The sequence below is a fragment of the Ananas comosus genome, linkage group 2 (genome assembly GCF_001540865.1).
Source record: "Ananas comosus cultivar F153 linkage group 2, ASM154086v1, whole genome shotgun sequence".
Taxonomy (NCBI): Eukaryota; Viridiplantae; Streptophyta; class Magnoliopsida; order Poales; family Bromeliaceae; genus Ananas; species Ananas comosus.
Window position 1 is genome coordinate 17,126,145 of NC_033622.1, and position 15,291 is coordinate 17,141,435.

The 15,291-nt window shown below is 37.8% G+C and overlaps 2 protein-coding genes across 3 annotated transcripts; one reads left to right on the plus strand and one right to left on the minus strand.

The window, feature by feature from the left end:
- On the plus strand, positions 769–4,463 carry LOC109723519 (diacylglycerol O-acyltransferase 2-like). Of its 2 annotated transcripts, XM_020251935.1 has the most exons (10): positions 769–1,078; positions 1,116–1,151; positions 1,339–1,413; positions 1,586–1,671; positions 1,833–1,939; positions 2,379–2,534; positions 3,328–3,414; positions 3,545–3,642; positions 3,795–3,882; positions 4,021–4,463. In XM_020251935.1, the coding sequence occupies exons 1-10, from the start codon at positions 924–926 to the stop codon at positions 4,120–4,122; spliced, it is 990 nt and encodes a 329-aa protein (XP_020107524.1). In that variant the 5' UTR covers positions 769–923; the 3' UTR covers positions 4,123–4,463. The 2 variants fall into 2 exon arrangements, with proteins under 2 accessions (XP_020107524.1, XP_020107514.1); XM_020251925.1 differs by having other exon boundaries at positions 908–1,151.
- LOC109723516 (RNA-binding protein 24-B-like) lies at positions 5,004–12,999 on the minus strand. The gene is made up of 7 exons (XM_020251913.1): positions 12,431–12,999; positions 12,158–12,281; positions 9,590–9,713; positions 6,963–7,225; positions 6,233–6,368; positions 6,060–6,152; positions 5,004–5,493 (listed from the first exon to the last, which is right to left on the minus strand). Exons 1-5 carry the CDS (start codon positions 12,668–12,670, stop codon positions 6,262–6,264), a joined length of 858 nt encoding a protein of 285 aa, XP_020107502.1. The 5' UTR covers positions 12,671–12,999; the 3' UTR covers positions 5,004–5,493; positions 6,060–6,152; positions 6,233–6,261.

Consider the following 15,291-nt stretch of genomic DNA (forward strand, 5'->3'; position numbering starts at 1 on the left):
AGCAGGCCGTGCGCCAAGACCTTGGTGCGTGGAGGTGAGCTGGTTGGATCGAGGCGGAAAAGCCGGTGGGAGGAGCGTGACGCTGACGAGTTGGACTTGCTTCATTACGGAGACGACACCCCAAGCCCTCTCCTCCTCCTCCTCCATTCATCAAATCACCGAATTGACGAGAGGTCTCTCTGCTATCGCTGTACAATTAATTTAAAAAAAAGCATTGCATTAGTTCGAGAATTTAATAATAATAATAGTATAAATACAATATAAGGAAATCAAATGATACTTTATTTATTTATTTTAAATACGAGCTTTGCCAAGTATTTCTCGGGCCCACCTTGGGCCAACATTTTCTTTCTTTTCCACCGTTTTGTGGTCCCCGCAACCGTGATATGCCGCGCCTGTGGGGCCCACGAGACTCTGGGCCCATGTCGGATGCACGTCTCCCTCCAAAGTCCTAGTGATAGTAACTACGATGGATCGGATCCTACCACCGACCTGTTGCAATCTCCACCGTCCGATATCGGGCGTTCCCGATCAGACTTCTGGACTCTCCTGGATGGCGGGTTCCAGCATCCAACCGACGTCGGCTCGTGCCACGTGCAACAGGATCCGGCGATACATTCCACACAAGGGGCGAATGGGATATCCCTCCCTCCCTCCCTCCCTAGTTCTACTGTTCTAGTTCTCTCCGTCTATTTAATATTTTTTTTTTTTTTCCCCTACTCTCTACGTCTTTCTCTCCGTGTCCTACTCTCTACGTCTTTCTCTCCGTGTGTTTGCTTGTGAAAAGGCGCAGAGGCGCAAAAAGTCTGCTCTTCCTTTTTTCTTTTTTTCTTTTTTTTTAAGGAAAAAAAGAAATCTGCGGTATCTGCTCCCGTCGTCGATCGATCATCATCGAGTCCCTTGTAGAAGAAGGCCAGCAGGCAATGGACGAGGACGAGGCCAGCGTCAGCAGAGACATGGGGCCCGGCGCTGAAGCTGAGGGGGAAGCGGCGGTGTTCCGGGGGACGGAATACTCGGTGGTGCGCACCACCGTCGCCCTGGCGCTGTGGCTCGGCGGCGATGCTCGACTACTACTCGCGGCTGCGGGACCACTTCGACGAGCTCGACGACTCCGACTCGCTCCTCCTCCTCCCCGCCCGCCTCGCCGCCGCGTCCGTACCCTTCCTTCCCCACCTCTCCCTTCTTTTTCTTTCTTTTTTTCTAAAAAAAAAAAAGAAAAGAAAAAACATTTGGCCTCTCGATCTTTTGCGCGGAAGGAAGTAGTAATCCTGTTTGCTTCCTCTCTCTCTCTCTCCCTCTCTCTCTCTCTCTCTCTCTCCGCGATGCACAATTGCACAGGGTGTTCGCGTTGCTCATCTTCTTTATGGTGATTCCTCTCAACGACAAGAACAAACTGGGGCGTAAGCTATCCAGGTGCCACTCAACTCACATAATCCCACTTCCCGCTCTTTTCTTTTCTCTTCTTTTTCCTTTTTCTTCAACTTAACTTTTATTTTTATTTTTTATTTTTTATTTTTTCAGATTTGAAGAGTATTTTGACTTTTGAGTGAGTTTTCTACTTTTCTTTGATTTTGGTTAAATATAGGTTCATATGCAAATATGCCTGTGGGTATTTCCCGATCACCCTTCATGTGGAGGACGTGAAAGCTTTTGATCCGGACCAGGCTTATGGTGAGCTCCTACTTAATTACTCGGTGCTTTGATCTTCTCGTGCTGTTTATGATATCACGAGTACTCGTAGAATGTGAAAACCTGTTGTGAGAAGGGCACATCATATCATATCATATTTGTTTATTTAGTTGTTAAAGAGGGGAATATTCCTCCTTTTGCAGTGATTGCTTACGAGCCGCACTCTGTGTTGCCCATCGGCGTGGTCGCGCTTGCCGACCTCACCGGCTTCATGCCTCTGCCTAAGATCAAAGTTCTTGCAAGCAGTGCTGTAAGGTTCCTGATAATGATCTTCAGCTTAATTCTAGCGAATTTGGACTCAGTTAAATTCGAGTATCATATAGAGTCTAGTAGTGTGCTACTTACTGTATATCAAATGGGCATGCCAACTTCAAAAGAAGAAGAAGAAGAAGGCGTTGATTTTACCATCTAACCTTATAGCATTTCTAGTTTAACAACTTCACTGCCATAACATAACATTATTTCTAAATTTTTAAGGAAATGCCCTATAATTTACCTACCAGAAATTTCCATTACTTAATGGAACAGTATATAACTTCTCCAATGGTAATTTAAGTTCTAAATAAATCGGTGAAATCTTCTTAAATTAAAATTACAGTTGTTGGGGTTTGATCTTTGCTGTTTGATTCCATCTTTCTTTTTTTCCCTTTCTTCTTACTAAATTATTCCTTATGAACTGCCGCTCCTAGGTCTTCTACACTCCGTTCTTGAGGCAGATTTGGACATGGCTAGGGTTGGTTCCTGCGTCGAGGAGGAACTTTTACTCCTACCTGGAAGCAGGTTATAGCTGCATTGTAGTGCCAGGTGGCGTGCGGGAAATGCTTCACATGGATCATGATTCAGAGGTTAGCTATAGCATCTTAGGCACGAATTATAACTGCTTTATTTCTTCGAGTTTTTTTTTTTAGTTGATTTACACACATCGTGATGCTGCAATAGCCTGGATGGTAGACCTGTTGTCTTCTCTGCATTGAATGAAATAAATCGAGAGTTATTGTGTGATGCTAGAGTTATATGTACTGCATATGTGAACAAGCAGTAATCAGTCAAGTCTAAAATTATTTTTTTCACGTCCCTTAATTTGATGTCTAGCAGCTCTATATTAGCACTGCTTCCCCTGCAAGTCTATCAGGTTCAGTTTTTTCCAGAAACTGATAATCGCCTCCAATAACATGCTGCGTATCCTGCAAACAAAGCAACATGATATTCTATTTATTCTATTTTCGACCAATAACTAGTCGGACCGATCTCTGGTAGGATTGACCCATCATCCTTTTATGAGAAGCTGAAGATTCTCTATCTTGCTGCTTGCTTGCTTGCTTTGTGTACTTGATGTGCGCTAGCATCATTTAGACCGCTGAACATAGCATATATATAAAGGATAAAGAATTTGAGCAGAATTTAAGCAGGCATTCTTTGCCTCTTCCGTCTGGCATCAAAGTTAAATGAGAAAAAAAATGCTTTCCGCCCACCTAACTTTCAACAGATGGAGCGTGCTCCTCCAAACCAAATGAATGTTACGCATAAATTGTAAATTTGTTACGAGGTTTTAATAAATGAATTTGGTTGTTATTTAACGGTCCCAGATGTGCACAATGTAGTAGTCTGCTTACGAGTCAAATTTCTTTTATGTAATAGGTTGCTTTCCTTAAGGAACGGAAAGGGTTCGTGCGAATAGCAATGGAGCTGGGCTGCCCTTTAGTTCCTGTTTTCTGCTTTGGCCAGGTACTACTTATAGCATGCTTTTCAATACAGAAGTGAAGATTTATAGATTTGGAAGCGTCCACTTCTACAGGAAACACTCGTTAATCCCTACAAACGTGTGTCCTTGTTTCTTCGTTTGATTGTTGGGCAGAGTTATGTTTACAAATGGTGGAAGCCCGGTGGGAAATTAATTGTTAGGATTGCTCGAGCGATCAAATTCACACCAATAATCTTCTGGGGAAGATTCGGGTACCTCATAGATTCTCTATCTGAACCCTCATTTATTGGCATGCAATAGAGCTGCTTAAATTGCTCTGCAGCTCTTGTATATGTTTCTTCCTTGATCGAGTAATTAATGCAAGTCTTATGTTCTGTAATCATTTTGTGTTTTTCTAATGTAGGACCCCTATACCTTTTCGTCGACCGATGCATGTAGTGGTGGGAAGACCCATAAAGCTCAAGAAAAACCCTCGGCCGTCAATTGATGAGGTAAAATTGTTAATTAGAATCTACTTCTTTTGAGGGAAATAATAGGTGTGAAAAAGCTCCTGTGATATGGAAAATACTACCGACGTCCCTTTAATTTGTCTTGTATATATTATTCTTTCTTTTTCCTCGCTTGAGCAGATAAATGAAGCCCATGCACAGTTCATCGTGGCTTTGGAACAACTCTTTGAGAAATACAAAGAAAGGGCTGATTATGCTGATCTCCATCTAAGGATTCAATGACTTGTGCCCCGCATTTGCCAAATAAGCCAGCTTGAGAAATGAAATATCTCTAGCAGGCACCCGTTAATATTCATACGCCTTCACCAAAATCGCCCCCCGCAGGGTTCTGCTATATGATCTACTATTATATATAGTCAACTGCGTGATAATGGAATTGTTATATTCATCTTGTTTGTAGGGTCGAGTATAGTTGCACATCTGTAACATAATTATTTCAAACCTTTGATGTTTTCACTAATTCGTTGTCTGCTGTATATCGTCGGGACGAGTGCGTGTTAAGTTAACTTGATGCAAGTCTGTCGCATGTTGACCAATTATATTTACTGACCCTTGAGCTGACACATTGTAGTAGTGATCCAGTATGTTAGTTTGGTTGAGTTCAGTTGAGGCAAAGAACGGGCTTACTTACCACAGGCAGGGAAAGAAAATAAATAACTAAATAATCACCTGTCGCTTGAATTCATTGCTCCGGTACGGGTGGTGCTGGATCAGATCCATTTCTCCAAGAACACAAGCATTTATAAAAATAATAATAATAAAAAGAAGATGATGATGAAATAACTTATTCACAAGAGAAACTACATCACTACAATTTTAAGATGAGCCAGTGGGGGCGCAGTAGCTGATTAAGCACGACATACACGTAGGTTCTATGATGACGATGAAAAGTGTATCAGAGTTTCCTAGAATTCTACTCAAAATTTCACTTGTGAAGATGCACAATCAATCACGTGAATGCGGGCAATCTTCTCAAAAGTGGCATATATATATATATATATATATATATATATATATATATATATATTTCACTAGGTAGTCAAAAGTTGCGAGGCCGAATGACACACACAGAAATTGCGAGCAGTCAAAATACACATGCAGAGTGGACTCAAATCTACTTTGGACGCTTCCGACTTTATTAACCAAGTGATGAATCCCCACAGCTAGACACTGTATCGACGCAACGAATGCTACAACTAGAATGGAAATGGAAACACCCGTCGATCCAGGAACCATGACCGAATGGACTTGTGACTCCATACAACATGGTTCATGCTTCATGCAATTTGATACAATTATTTGAATTCTCTATAGTTAATCTTCTTCTTATGCTTCCTGCGGTGTTGTCGGACTCCATTCCGACACCCCATCACCCTATTATACAATCGGATGCAACTATCGGCATCCTTCACACAATGAATGCTCCACCGGTAATTAAGAAATTACTCAGTAGGGCAGAAAATGTACAGACACAGCAGCACCGACAAAGAGCCAATACTGAGCTCTCTGTCCTTTTCTCTCTTACCTCCATCCCTCGGAGCAACCCGACTCGATGACCTTGTGGCATTTCTGGCGACCATGATTACAGACAACCTGCATATATGTAACCACTCTGTTATCCCCCCAACAAGCATATTCGAATAAAATTGCAATAAAGACATCGGGTAGGGTTACAAAGTTTTTTTTTATTATTCACCCTATACATCATATCATTGGATAGGAACAAGAAATTACAAGTATCATTTTATGATATACTATTATTAAATACAGAAAAATATGGGAAAACATTGATACATATTTATTTTTTATACCACCCTATTTAATAAAAATATGGGAAAATATATATATAATTTAAATCAAAATATAGAAGCAAATCGAGCTAAAACTTTACCTGTAGAACAAGCGAGAACCATGGTCAACTAAACAATTCTGAACTAACAATTACTGTTGGTCAAGATTGTATTGCATCGGATTCATATGTTAAATAATCAAAAGAACAACAAACCAAACACAGGACTACTATGAATCCAATAATATCACGTTTGATTTTAGTTAAAGATGTTACTTGAGTGCAGGTTCCTGTCAAAGTGTATGTTTCAAAAACTAAGAAAATCTGAAAACCCCGTGTATGTGAAATTCAATATACCTATGAAACTAACCTCTAGAATGCAATGATTATAGCTTGCAAGGCAAGAATGCATGCCGCTGACTTGCAGCAACAGCTTTTCTTAGTCCTGCTGCAACCTAGATGCCTGTAAGATGATAGAAGATGCACATGTCAGTTTAGACCTTATACCCATGTAGATAACTGGTAGTATGACAAATAATATACCTTGAAGTAATGTTATCCAGATTTTCATTTCAACCTGCTGTTTGTTCTGAACCACTGCCTTGTGTAATCTGAGGTGAGTGAGCAGGGACAAGGAAACGTGGCTGGGCTGGAACTGGTGTGAGTGGTGTTGCCACACCTGCAAGACCCAACATTAAAATAAAAGCTATGTAACAAAGGGCAGTTGTTAAAAAACACCCGCAAAGCTACCACAGATGGACATGCTATAAAAACACTATAAATCTTATCCAACCATTTTAGCTCGACAAGTGTACGCGCTGCCATATCATCTCATGCATGCACGTATGTATGATCCCACTCCATGATCCCCATACTAGTCCTTAACAATTAGCAACTCCAATTTGCTCCCTCAAAGAGTCTCCATTTAGAGTTTGATCCTCCCTCAAATTGCCAGTACTGAAAAACAAAAACTCAACCATCCCTATTTGTGCTACCTTTGTGACCTATCATATGTCCATTAATTCTAATTTAGGTATGTATCAACTAAACTAAAAAGGGGAAAAATAGACTGTTACTATGTGAATGTTGACATTCTGCAATATACATGGAGACTATAAACAAGCTCACAGAAGAAGGCTCGCAAAGAGAAACCAGCACCATTCATTATGAAATTTTTCCATATGCTATGCATCCTTCTATCTCTCTTGTTTTGATATGCACTGCCGATATGCACTACCAAGAACAGCTAATGGAGCAGCACAAGGGATTTTACCTATTGGAAAGGGTGACTGAACTGCAGGCCCAGGGGCAGAAGTTAATCCATTGACATTTGGCCCACTCAATTGAACAAAAGGTTGACCATGCGGTGAGTAACCGTGAACTGTCGTGTAACCATGCCCGAGAACTGGCTGGCCAAACTGTCCATATGGGTAAACAGCTGGATTTACAGCACCTGGGACACCATATAGTTGGAAGTATTGCTGCGCCATATATGGAGTGTATTGTGGATAAACGTATTCCGGGCCATATGTGTAACTGCCAAAAAAGAAAGGCAGTAAATCCTTCAAATCAAATGCGCTGGGCATGTTAAATAAATACAGGCATATTAGTGCTAACAACAGTTTTGTCTAGAAATGAAACAGAGAGCAAAGCATAAAATTTGTTATAATACATACATATCAGACTAAACATTAACTGAAAGTGCCCTCCACCACATTCAGAGGGTTAGCTTGTCAAGTTCATTATAAAAATTCCCTATAAGAATATCTCCTCTGCCACCAAACTGATTTTCAGAGCGTACCACTATTTCAAGGTCATTGTATGGTTATACCATCTTTGTAAGCATAAATATAGTGGACAAAAATAAACCAGGTTATATGTATGCATATACATGCCTCTATGGTGATAAATGGTTGTGTGTGTGTGTGGGGGGGGGGGGGNTGTGAAACTTCTGGGAGAACTAACAAAAAGGTACCATGTTGCACATCTGTATAAAATCAACACCGGATATTTGATGAGCAAAATCCTTATCGAACTACTGCCTGCATAGACGCATTTGAAAAGTACATCCAAATGAATGACTTGTGTGTCTATCGTCATTGATAATATCAAATATTTCATAACGTCCAAAGTTGGCTTCACAACAAACGTCTCAGCATCAATTATGTATTGCCTTTTCACTCTTACCACTTTCTGAATATATATACATTTAGTCTGCATGGTTGGATTGTGGTCCCAAAATCATTATGAAAATCAACAACTGCTTACATAAGCTAGAAGCCAATATCTTTTGTCATGACCTATAAACTCTAAAATCCCTGGAGGCGAAAAATCATAAACCTAGGAGATCCTCATTCATGACTTTTCAAATAATAATAAATCAAGAAAATCTCTATTTCAAAAAATTGTATATTACATTTGAGCTGCTCTAATACTAAACTAAGGAAAGCTTACACGCTCACTAAAAATTTACTTCAAATCTTTACCACCTGATGCAGTTCAAAGCTAGATTCTTGTATGATAATGCCCCTATTTGATACAATTAGATATAAGAATGTAGCCCAAATGTAGCATTAACTATATGAAGAGAGATCAAAGCAACAAAGGATCGTGCAGCGAAATAAAACAGAGATATCACATCACCAACAGTGCAACATATAATCATTCCTTATTCTTCCACCAAACAAATTTGTATCTAATTATCAGTTAAAAAATAAGTATCAAAACTTCCCAATAATCATTCTTTCAAATGCCACAACAAAAGAAAGGAGATAAGCTTCTGTACATCTCAACATAAAGCATCGAAAGATAAAAGGTGTTAAACTAATCTAGTGCAGAAGGGTTAACGGTACAAATCCATTAAAATCTTCAGTTTGGTGGACAGAATTGGGAGAAGGTTACCGCGTTCACCCAGAGAAATGAAGGCAAATTCGTGCTTTCATTCGGAGCACATTAATGCAGCAGTATTTTGCTGTCCTACACAGAAGTAGCAACAAAGGTGATGAAATTGGCAGAAATGGAGGGCAGCAGTTGGATGCAAAATATGAAACATAAATGGAACAATAAAAAAGGCTATAGAAGGAGATGAAGAAAGGGATGATTAAACAGCAGAGACGGACAATAGTTTGTCAGCCGAGAGAGGAAGAAGGAGATCTGTCCAGTAGCTATTGAAGGAAGAAATAAGACTATGCATGGAAACGAGAATTTCTTCAAATATCAGGATTCTAGTGAATAATCAGATCATATGGCCAGCTCAATCCTGTTTAAGAGCAAGGCACCTCATCTCAGTGGGGCACTCGGACCAAGCACAATAGGCTGGCACAACTTCCGTTCAGCTTGGTTACCAACGATGACCAAAATTGTAAGTAAGGTGCCTACCTGAGACATGTCAAGGCTAATTGGGCTTGCTGAGCTTTCGTTTAGCCTAAACTGGCTGTATTGCTTAAAAATGGTTTCTTAGGCTTTTTTAAGACTGCTAACCCCAAATAAGAAAATGAGAAAACAATAAAGCTAAGCAAGAGGAAAAGGTAACTACTTGATAACTACAGATTTTTTGATAGACTGGTTTAATTGGTTTGATAACTTTGTTTCTTTAACTTTTCATGACATCAAGGAAAATCATGAATCTTAAAAATAGTCCTAATCGGTGACAAATTCTAATTGGCAAACTGCGTACTAAAATTGTAGCAGGAGGGGTGCTAATAGTACTTATTAGTCAGTTCTTCCACCTCAAAAATATTTATACAGTACCTAAACTAGAAAAGCAGGTCACTTTCCTAAAATAAACTCTATTAAAATAATAATAATAATAAGATGTGGGTCCTGCAAAATCAGTTATTTCATTATAGTCGTTACCGTTGTAATAAAATATTACCAGATTACACATTAAAAACAGCTTACCCATGTTGTGGGTATTGCAAAACTTGTTGGTAGCTGAATGGAACTTGTTGCCGATGAGCGAAATCTCCAACATGAGGCCCCCTTTGAAAAGGCACAATGTAGGGACCAGCTGACCTTGGGCGTGCTACAAAAAGAAAACTTAATTAGAATGAAAGAAATGGTGTTCACGTAACAAAATCCACAAGGTATCAACTACATTGCTCATCAAAATGAGAAGCATATGTGAGCAATATATTTAGTTAGCAACTAGCATTATGTATAGTTCAGATGAAAAGTACAGTGTCCAATATAGTACCCATGCTAAGGATTCAATAGATTGAAAGCATTTTTGGAAATTTTGAGTCTCTGAATTCATGAACGTCAAAGCTGAAGGCCCAACAATGAAGACAGCTAGTATTATGGCTTTTTAGGATCAAGTTAACAGAAAAGTCAACTATTGTAATCTAATTCGAAAAATTAGGTTAGGATAGATGTTGTATTAGGGTGGTCCCACTACTTCAAGTGCCTTTAACATAAGTCTATGCCTGTCTAATATCTGAATTTAGCTAGGTTAAATAGTTAGGTTCAAATTTATGCCAAGATGATTGAGTCTCTGCTTGTGATCAAGTTAACCAAATTCCGTGCTAGATCAGGTTTAACCCAAAATCTTAATTGGGTTCACAACTGAGTCAGCAGGTGTCAACTTAACTAGCAAGTAAATGATGGTTACTGCCGACTATCAATTCCCTTGTTTCAGATTATGACTTGAAGACTATCATTCTAGACACTGGTTTAGGAATTACTTGAAAGGAAGGTTTTAGGCAGCTGTATTTACCTCTTAAAGAGACCATGTTGATGAGATTAAAGAAAACTGAAGCTATTTTGTAAAACGATCTCAGTCATAGACCCTCTACAGGATTAGAATCCCAACTCCTAAGAAAGAAGAATGGATGCAAAGAGAAGGAAAAATAAGGGTAATCAAAGACCAAGTGAACTTCTCATGTTCATAAAAGAGTCCAAAATGAACAGAAAGTCATGAACTGCAGCATTTCACCAAGCCTTTGGTGTTTTCTACCGGAGGATTCTTTTTAATAAATAAAGTGCAACATTTTTTGCCATGATACATCCATCTACCTTCTCTCTCCTCCTCTACTTCCCTCTATAACCTCTCCAATTTCTTTCCTTTCTCATTGCATTCTCCTTTCTAGCACTGGAAAAGTATAATCATAGTCTTATTGCAGTTACCTGTTGTAATAGAAATTCTACAATCTTACCTTCCCTACCATAGGAAACTGCCATTGTTACCAATATTTATCTTCCCCATACCACAAAGAAAATGAAATGATTCCTGAAATAGAGAGTAAATCTCTGCAGGCCATTCTTATCATGCATTAATAAGTGGCTGCAGGGAGTCAATTTTTTGTGCAAGTTTCCGCATCTAATATGTAAAGTCCTTTGAATTCCAACTCTTCTTCGCGATGCTTGTAGCATCCTAACAAATTTGGTCAAAATAACAAATCAATAACCTAGCATTACACCCCAACAACAGGTGATAAGATCCGCATTGATTTCGATGGACGCACTTGATCCTTAAGACTGACTCTCATCGTAATACAGGAGATGAAATAAGAAAACAAATCACATAGACAGACACTGTTGTATAGTTTACAGTTTTTTTTCAAACCTCCATACAGCATAAAAAATTAAACTGCCAGAGGTAGTAATAGCAAAGAACTTATTTGAATGGTGACAATATTCATGCGAATATAGACTACAATCTGAGGCAGACTAAGAACTTATATCTCTGATAGTTCATTAAGCACTGTATATGCAATCCAAAATGGAGAATGCAGTCAATCACCAAGAAAGCAAAGCTCGTGGAAGAGAATGCCAGTGCCTGAACATGGACAAGCTCTTTAAGAAAGTATAAGGCAAAAGTAAAAGATTACAGCAAGCAGATAGTTGATCGTGCTAGTCCCAAACTACAAGAAGGAAGGTAACACAAGGTAATAAATTTAGACACTAAGGCTCTCAAAGACTTAAAACTCTTGAGGGAGCTTACATTTATTTTTTCTACTCAAAATGGAAAGAAAGAACTGTCTCTTATCTCAATTGTTTGAGGGCTTCTCTTTTCTCCCCCAACTTAGTGCTTTTTTGTTCATAACTTCTTGTTATTTTATCTGCAAATCATATGTCCTGACAAGTATTGATAACCTCTGTTCACAAGATGACTACTGATAGTAGAAATGCAACTTCCATCACGTAACCTTAGATAACACCAGAATGTTAAGTAATAACTAAAATGTTCTATTTGAGACCTTTTTACAATATGTCAAGCACACAATACAGTTCAATGTCAACCACAAATTTCTTCAATAAATAAACTAATATAAACTACGATATTTGTGATAATTGATAACATAGAACAGATAAATCTCATATGGAAATTATTAGCTCAAAGTTAGAAGGAACTAATTCGGGCATTATGTAGGAGCAGATCAAATGATCAAGCAAAGGAAATGTTGCAACTTCACATAAAATTTTCAGCAAGTGCAAAAGCCGTAACCAGCTAATGTGAGAGAAGAGTACTGTAATGCAGAACGGGCCGCGGTCGACCCTGCGAAGCCAAATTACAATTTGCTCTCCTGCCGTCAATCATCGGGTTTCCATCTACACAAGCTCTTCTTGCAGATTCGGGGTCACGGAAAGTAACCTACCCATTCACTCCAATCAAATCCCACCCCCCACCCCCCCAAATTGAACAAATTAGACAACAAAATTTCTCGGCAAAGAACAATCAATTCCATCCAAATTATCAACAATTCATAGAAACCCAAAAAGGGCAAAGGAAGGAAAACTCACAAAACCATAACCCTTGGACCTGCCAGTTTGCCTATCGGTTATGACGACGGCCTCAAGGATCTCTCCGAACTGATCAAAGTGCGCGCGCAACGACTCGTTCGTCGTCTCCCAGGCGAGCCCGCCGACGAAGACCTTCGTGTCCGTCGTGTCGCCGAAGGGGGAGTTCAGGATATGGAAACCGGAGCTCGAGCTCGACGCCGAACCGGACGCCGACCCCGGCCCTGGATGGTGGAAGGCCATCGAACCCTATCCAGAGTGAACCCTAACGAAACCCTAATTCTAAGAAATTTGCAAGAAGCGGGGCTAAATTGGGAGGAAAAGGGCAGCGGACGGCGCAATCAGAGGAGAAAGGAGATCACCCTAGGAAGGACCACGTAGAAACCCTAATTTTAGATGGATGGTGGGCGAGGACGATTAATTGTTGAGAAATCCTTCATCAAAGAAGAGAAGAGGAGAGCGAAAGAGAGGAAGAAGATGCGGCGAACGCGATAGAGAGGAGGAAGTAGGAATTGAGAGGAGGAATTAGGAATCTACTAGGATTGAGAAAACGAAGCAATTAGGGTTCGGAATAGACGTGGTCCCCTCGCCTTTTGGTTAAAACCCTAACATTTTGCGTGACGCTCTTTATTTCGTGAAAAACAAATAAATAATAATAATAATATTATTATTATTATTATTATTATTATTAATAGCGCAACTAATGATGATAATAATAAAAAGAAACTTCAAATATCTTAATGTGGTTTCGCATTTTTTTATTTTAGTTACTTATGGTTTCAAGTATATCAAGTTAGTACCCTGTAGTTTCTTGCTTTTTTACTTTAGTACTCTGTAATTTAATATTTTTTAAAAATTATATATTTCGAATTCCGAAATGAATAATAAAAAGAGAAAATTGAAACCACAGGTACTAACTTGATACAAAATGAAACAACATAGTACTAACTTGATACACTTGAAACTATAGGGTACTAAAGTGAGAAAATGCGAAACCACAGGATACACTTTAAACTACAGAATATTAAAGTGAAAAAGTGCGAAACCAAAGAAGGTATTTAAAATTTCCCCTAATAATAATAATAATAATAATAACAATGGAATTATTAGACGACAATATCTGCGGCGGGCTTTATTGACTGACTAATATAGCCTTGCTTCTTTCTGTTTTCTGCTCGCTCTTTGTCAGTGGCTGTCGCCATCTTCGCCAATTAATAAACTTTGATAATCATCTTTGATAATCACGCTAGCAACCAACCCGCGGGCAACGCCGCGGAAATTTATGTCCCCGCTGCCAAGGAATTACTATCAATCAACAATATGCATTGCCGACAAATTTTAAATAAAATATAAATAAATATTATAAACTAATTAAATATAATTTTTAATTTATAAATTGGTCAAGATAAAATGCACCGAATTACAGGAGGAATTCTACACTGTCACACTTGCACCACGTCATCAATAACAAGCCAATCACATTTCTTCTTTTCAAATATAAGTATAATAAAAATATCTTTTTATAATCATGATGGGACATATATTTTTAAAATAATACATTTGATTGATTTGTTACGTCACGTCACCAATATATTCGTTGCATTCTAGAATTTTTCGAGTTATAGATGGCAAACTAACTTAATCTATAGTTACAATATTTTGATAAATACCTTTTTTTGCATATAATAATATCTAATTTTATAATTAATTTTATAATTAATTTTATTTAACTAATTTTAAATAAATGATATGTTACGAATGTTAGGAAGCTTTTATGCTATCAAAATCTGCATCGCTTGAAAATCTGACATAACCTCTAAAATGTATTTGACCTGAGAGGCTATTGAGTTCTATAAAATTGCCGACCGTTTCGTGTAAAATAATTATCATATGTAAATTTTAATAATTTTTTTCACATGTAAATTAACTAGCTCCTTATATAATATAATTCTCTATTCTCTAAATATTGTGCCGACTCACTTTTATCATTTTATTCAGTATATACATTATAAATTTTTCATTGTATTGTATGTATCTACTATTTATCTTCTTATTTCAATTTTGAGACTCTTCTTCAGTAGATGTCATGGAGTATTTTTATAAGTTCTTGTATATCCAATCCTCATTTTAGTTTATTTACTTATTCCTATACTATTTTGAATGTATTACCATATCAAATTGCATTTTCATGACCTTTAGCTCCAATATGCTTGTCATTTTTATAAGAGCCACCAAATCAATCATACTATATAATTTTGTTATTATACATTATACATATAAAAAGATCATAAAACAAGCAAAAAATATTAATTTTTTCTTTATATATCAGTATAATTCGTGTCAATACAAAAAGTAAAGTTTAGAGTACTTAATTCTAAATGGTCCTCAGTTGAGGTGATTTATATACATATTTATCTACTGCCCTATTTTTATATATTGATACATATTAACATGCTATATTACCTAAATATGAAAATGAATGAAAAATTCAAAATTCAAGAAGAAAAAGAAAATTTCTTTCACTTCTCCTTTCATCTTTCTCTCTATACATATATTTTCGCTTTGGAATTGGATACATTCATTTGTTTAAATTTTAAATTAAATAAATTTGGTTTGAATTGTCCACTACAGTTAGGGTTGTCAATTTAGCTCATTGTTCGCGTGTTGACTTGTACTTGAAATTCACTCTAACTCGATTCCCTTGTCTAATGGTTGAGCCAATGATGAGTTTGGTTTTTTCACACGAAAGAAAAAAACGAGATGAAACCAAATTGCTAATTCTTGGCTCAATATAGCTCTAAAATAAATAAGTAATATATAACTATTACTTTTAGATGGATATATAGCAAATTTGAATGTTATTT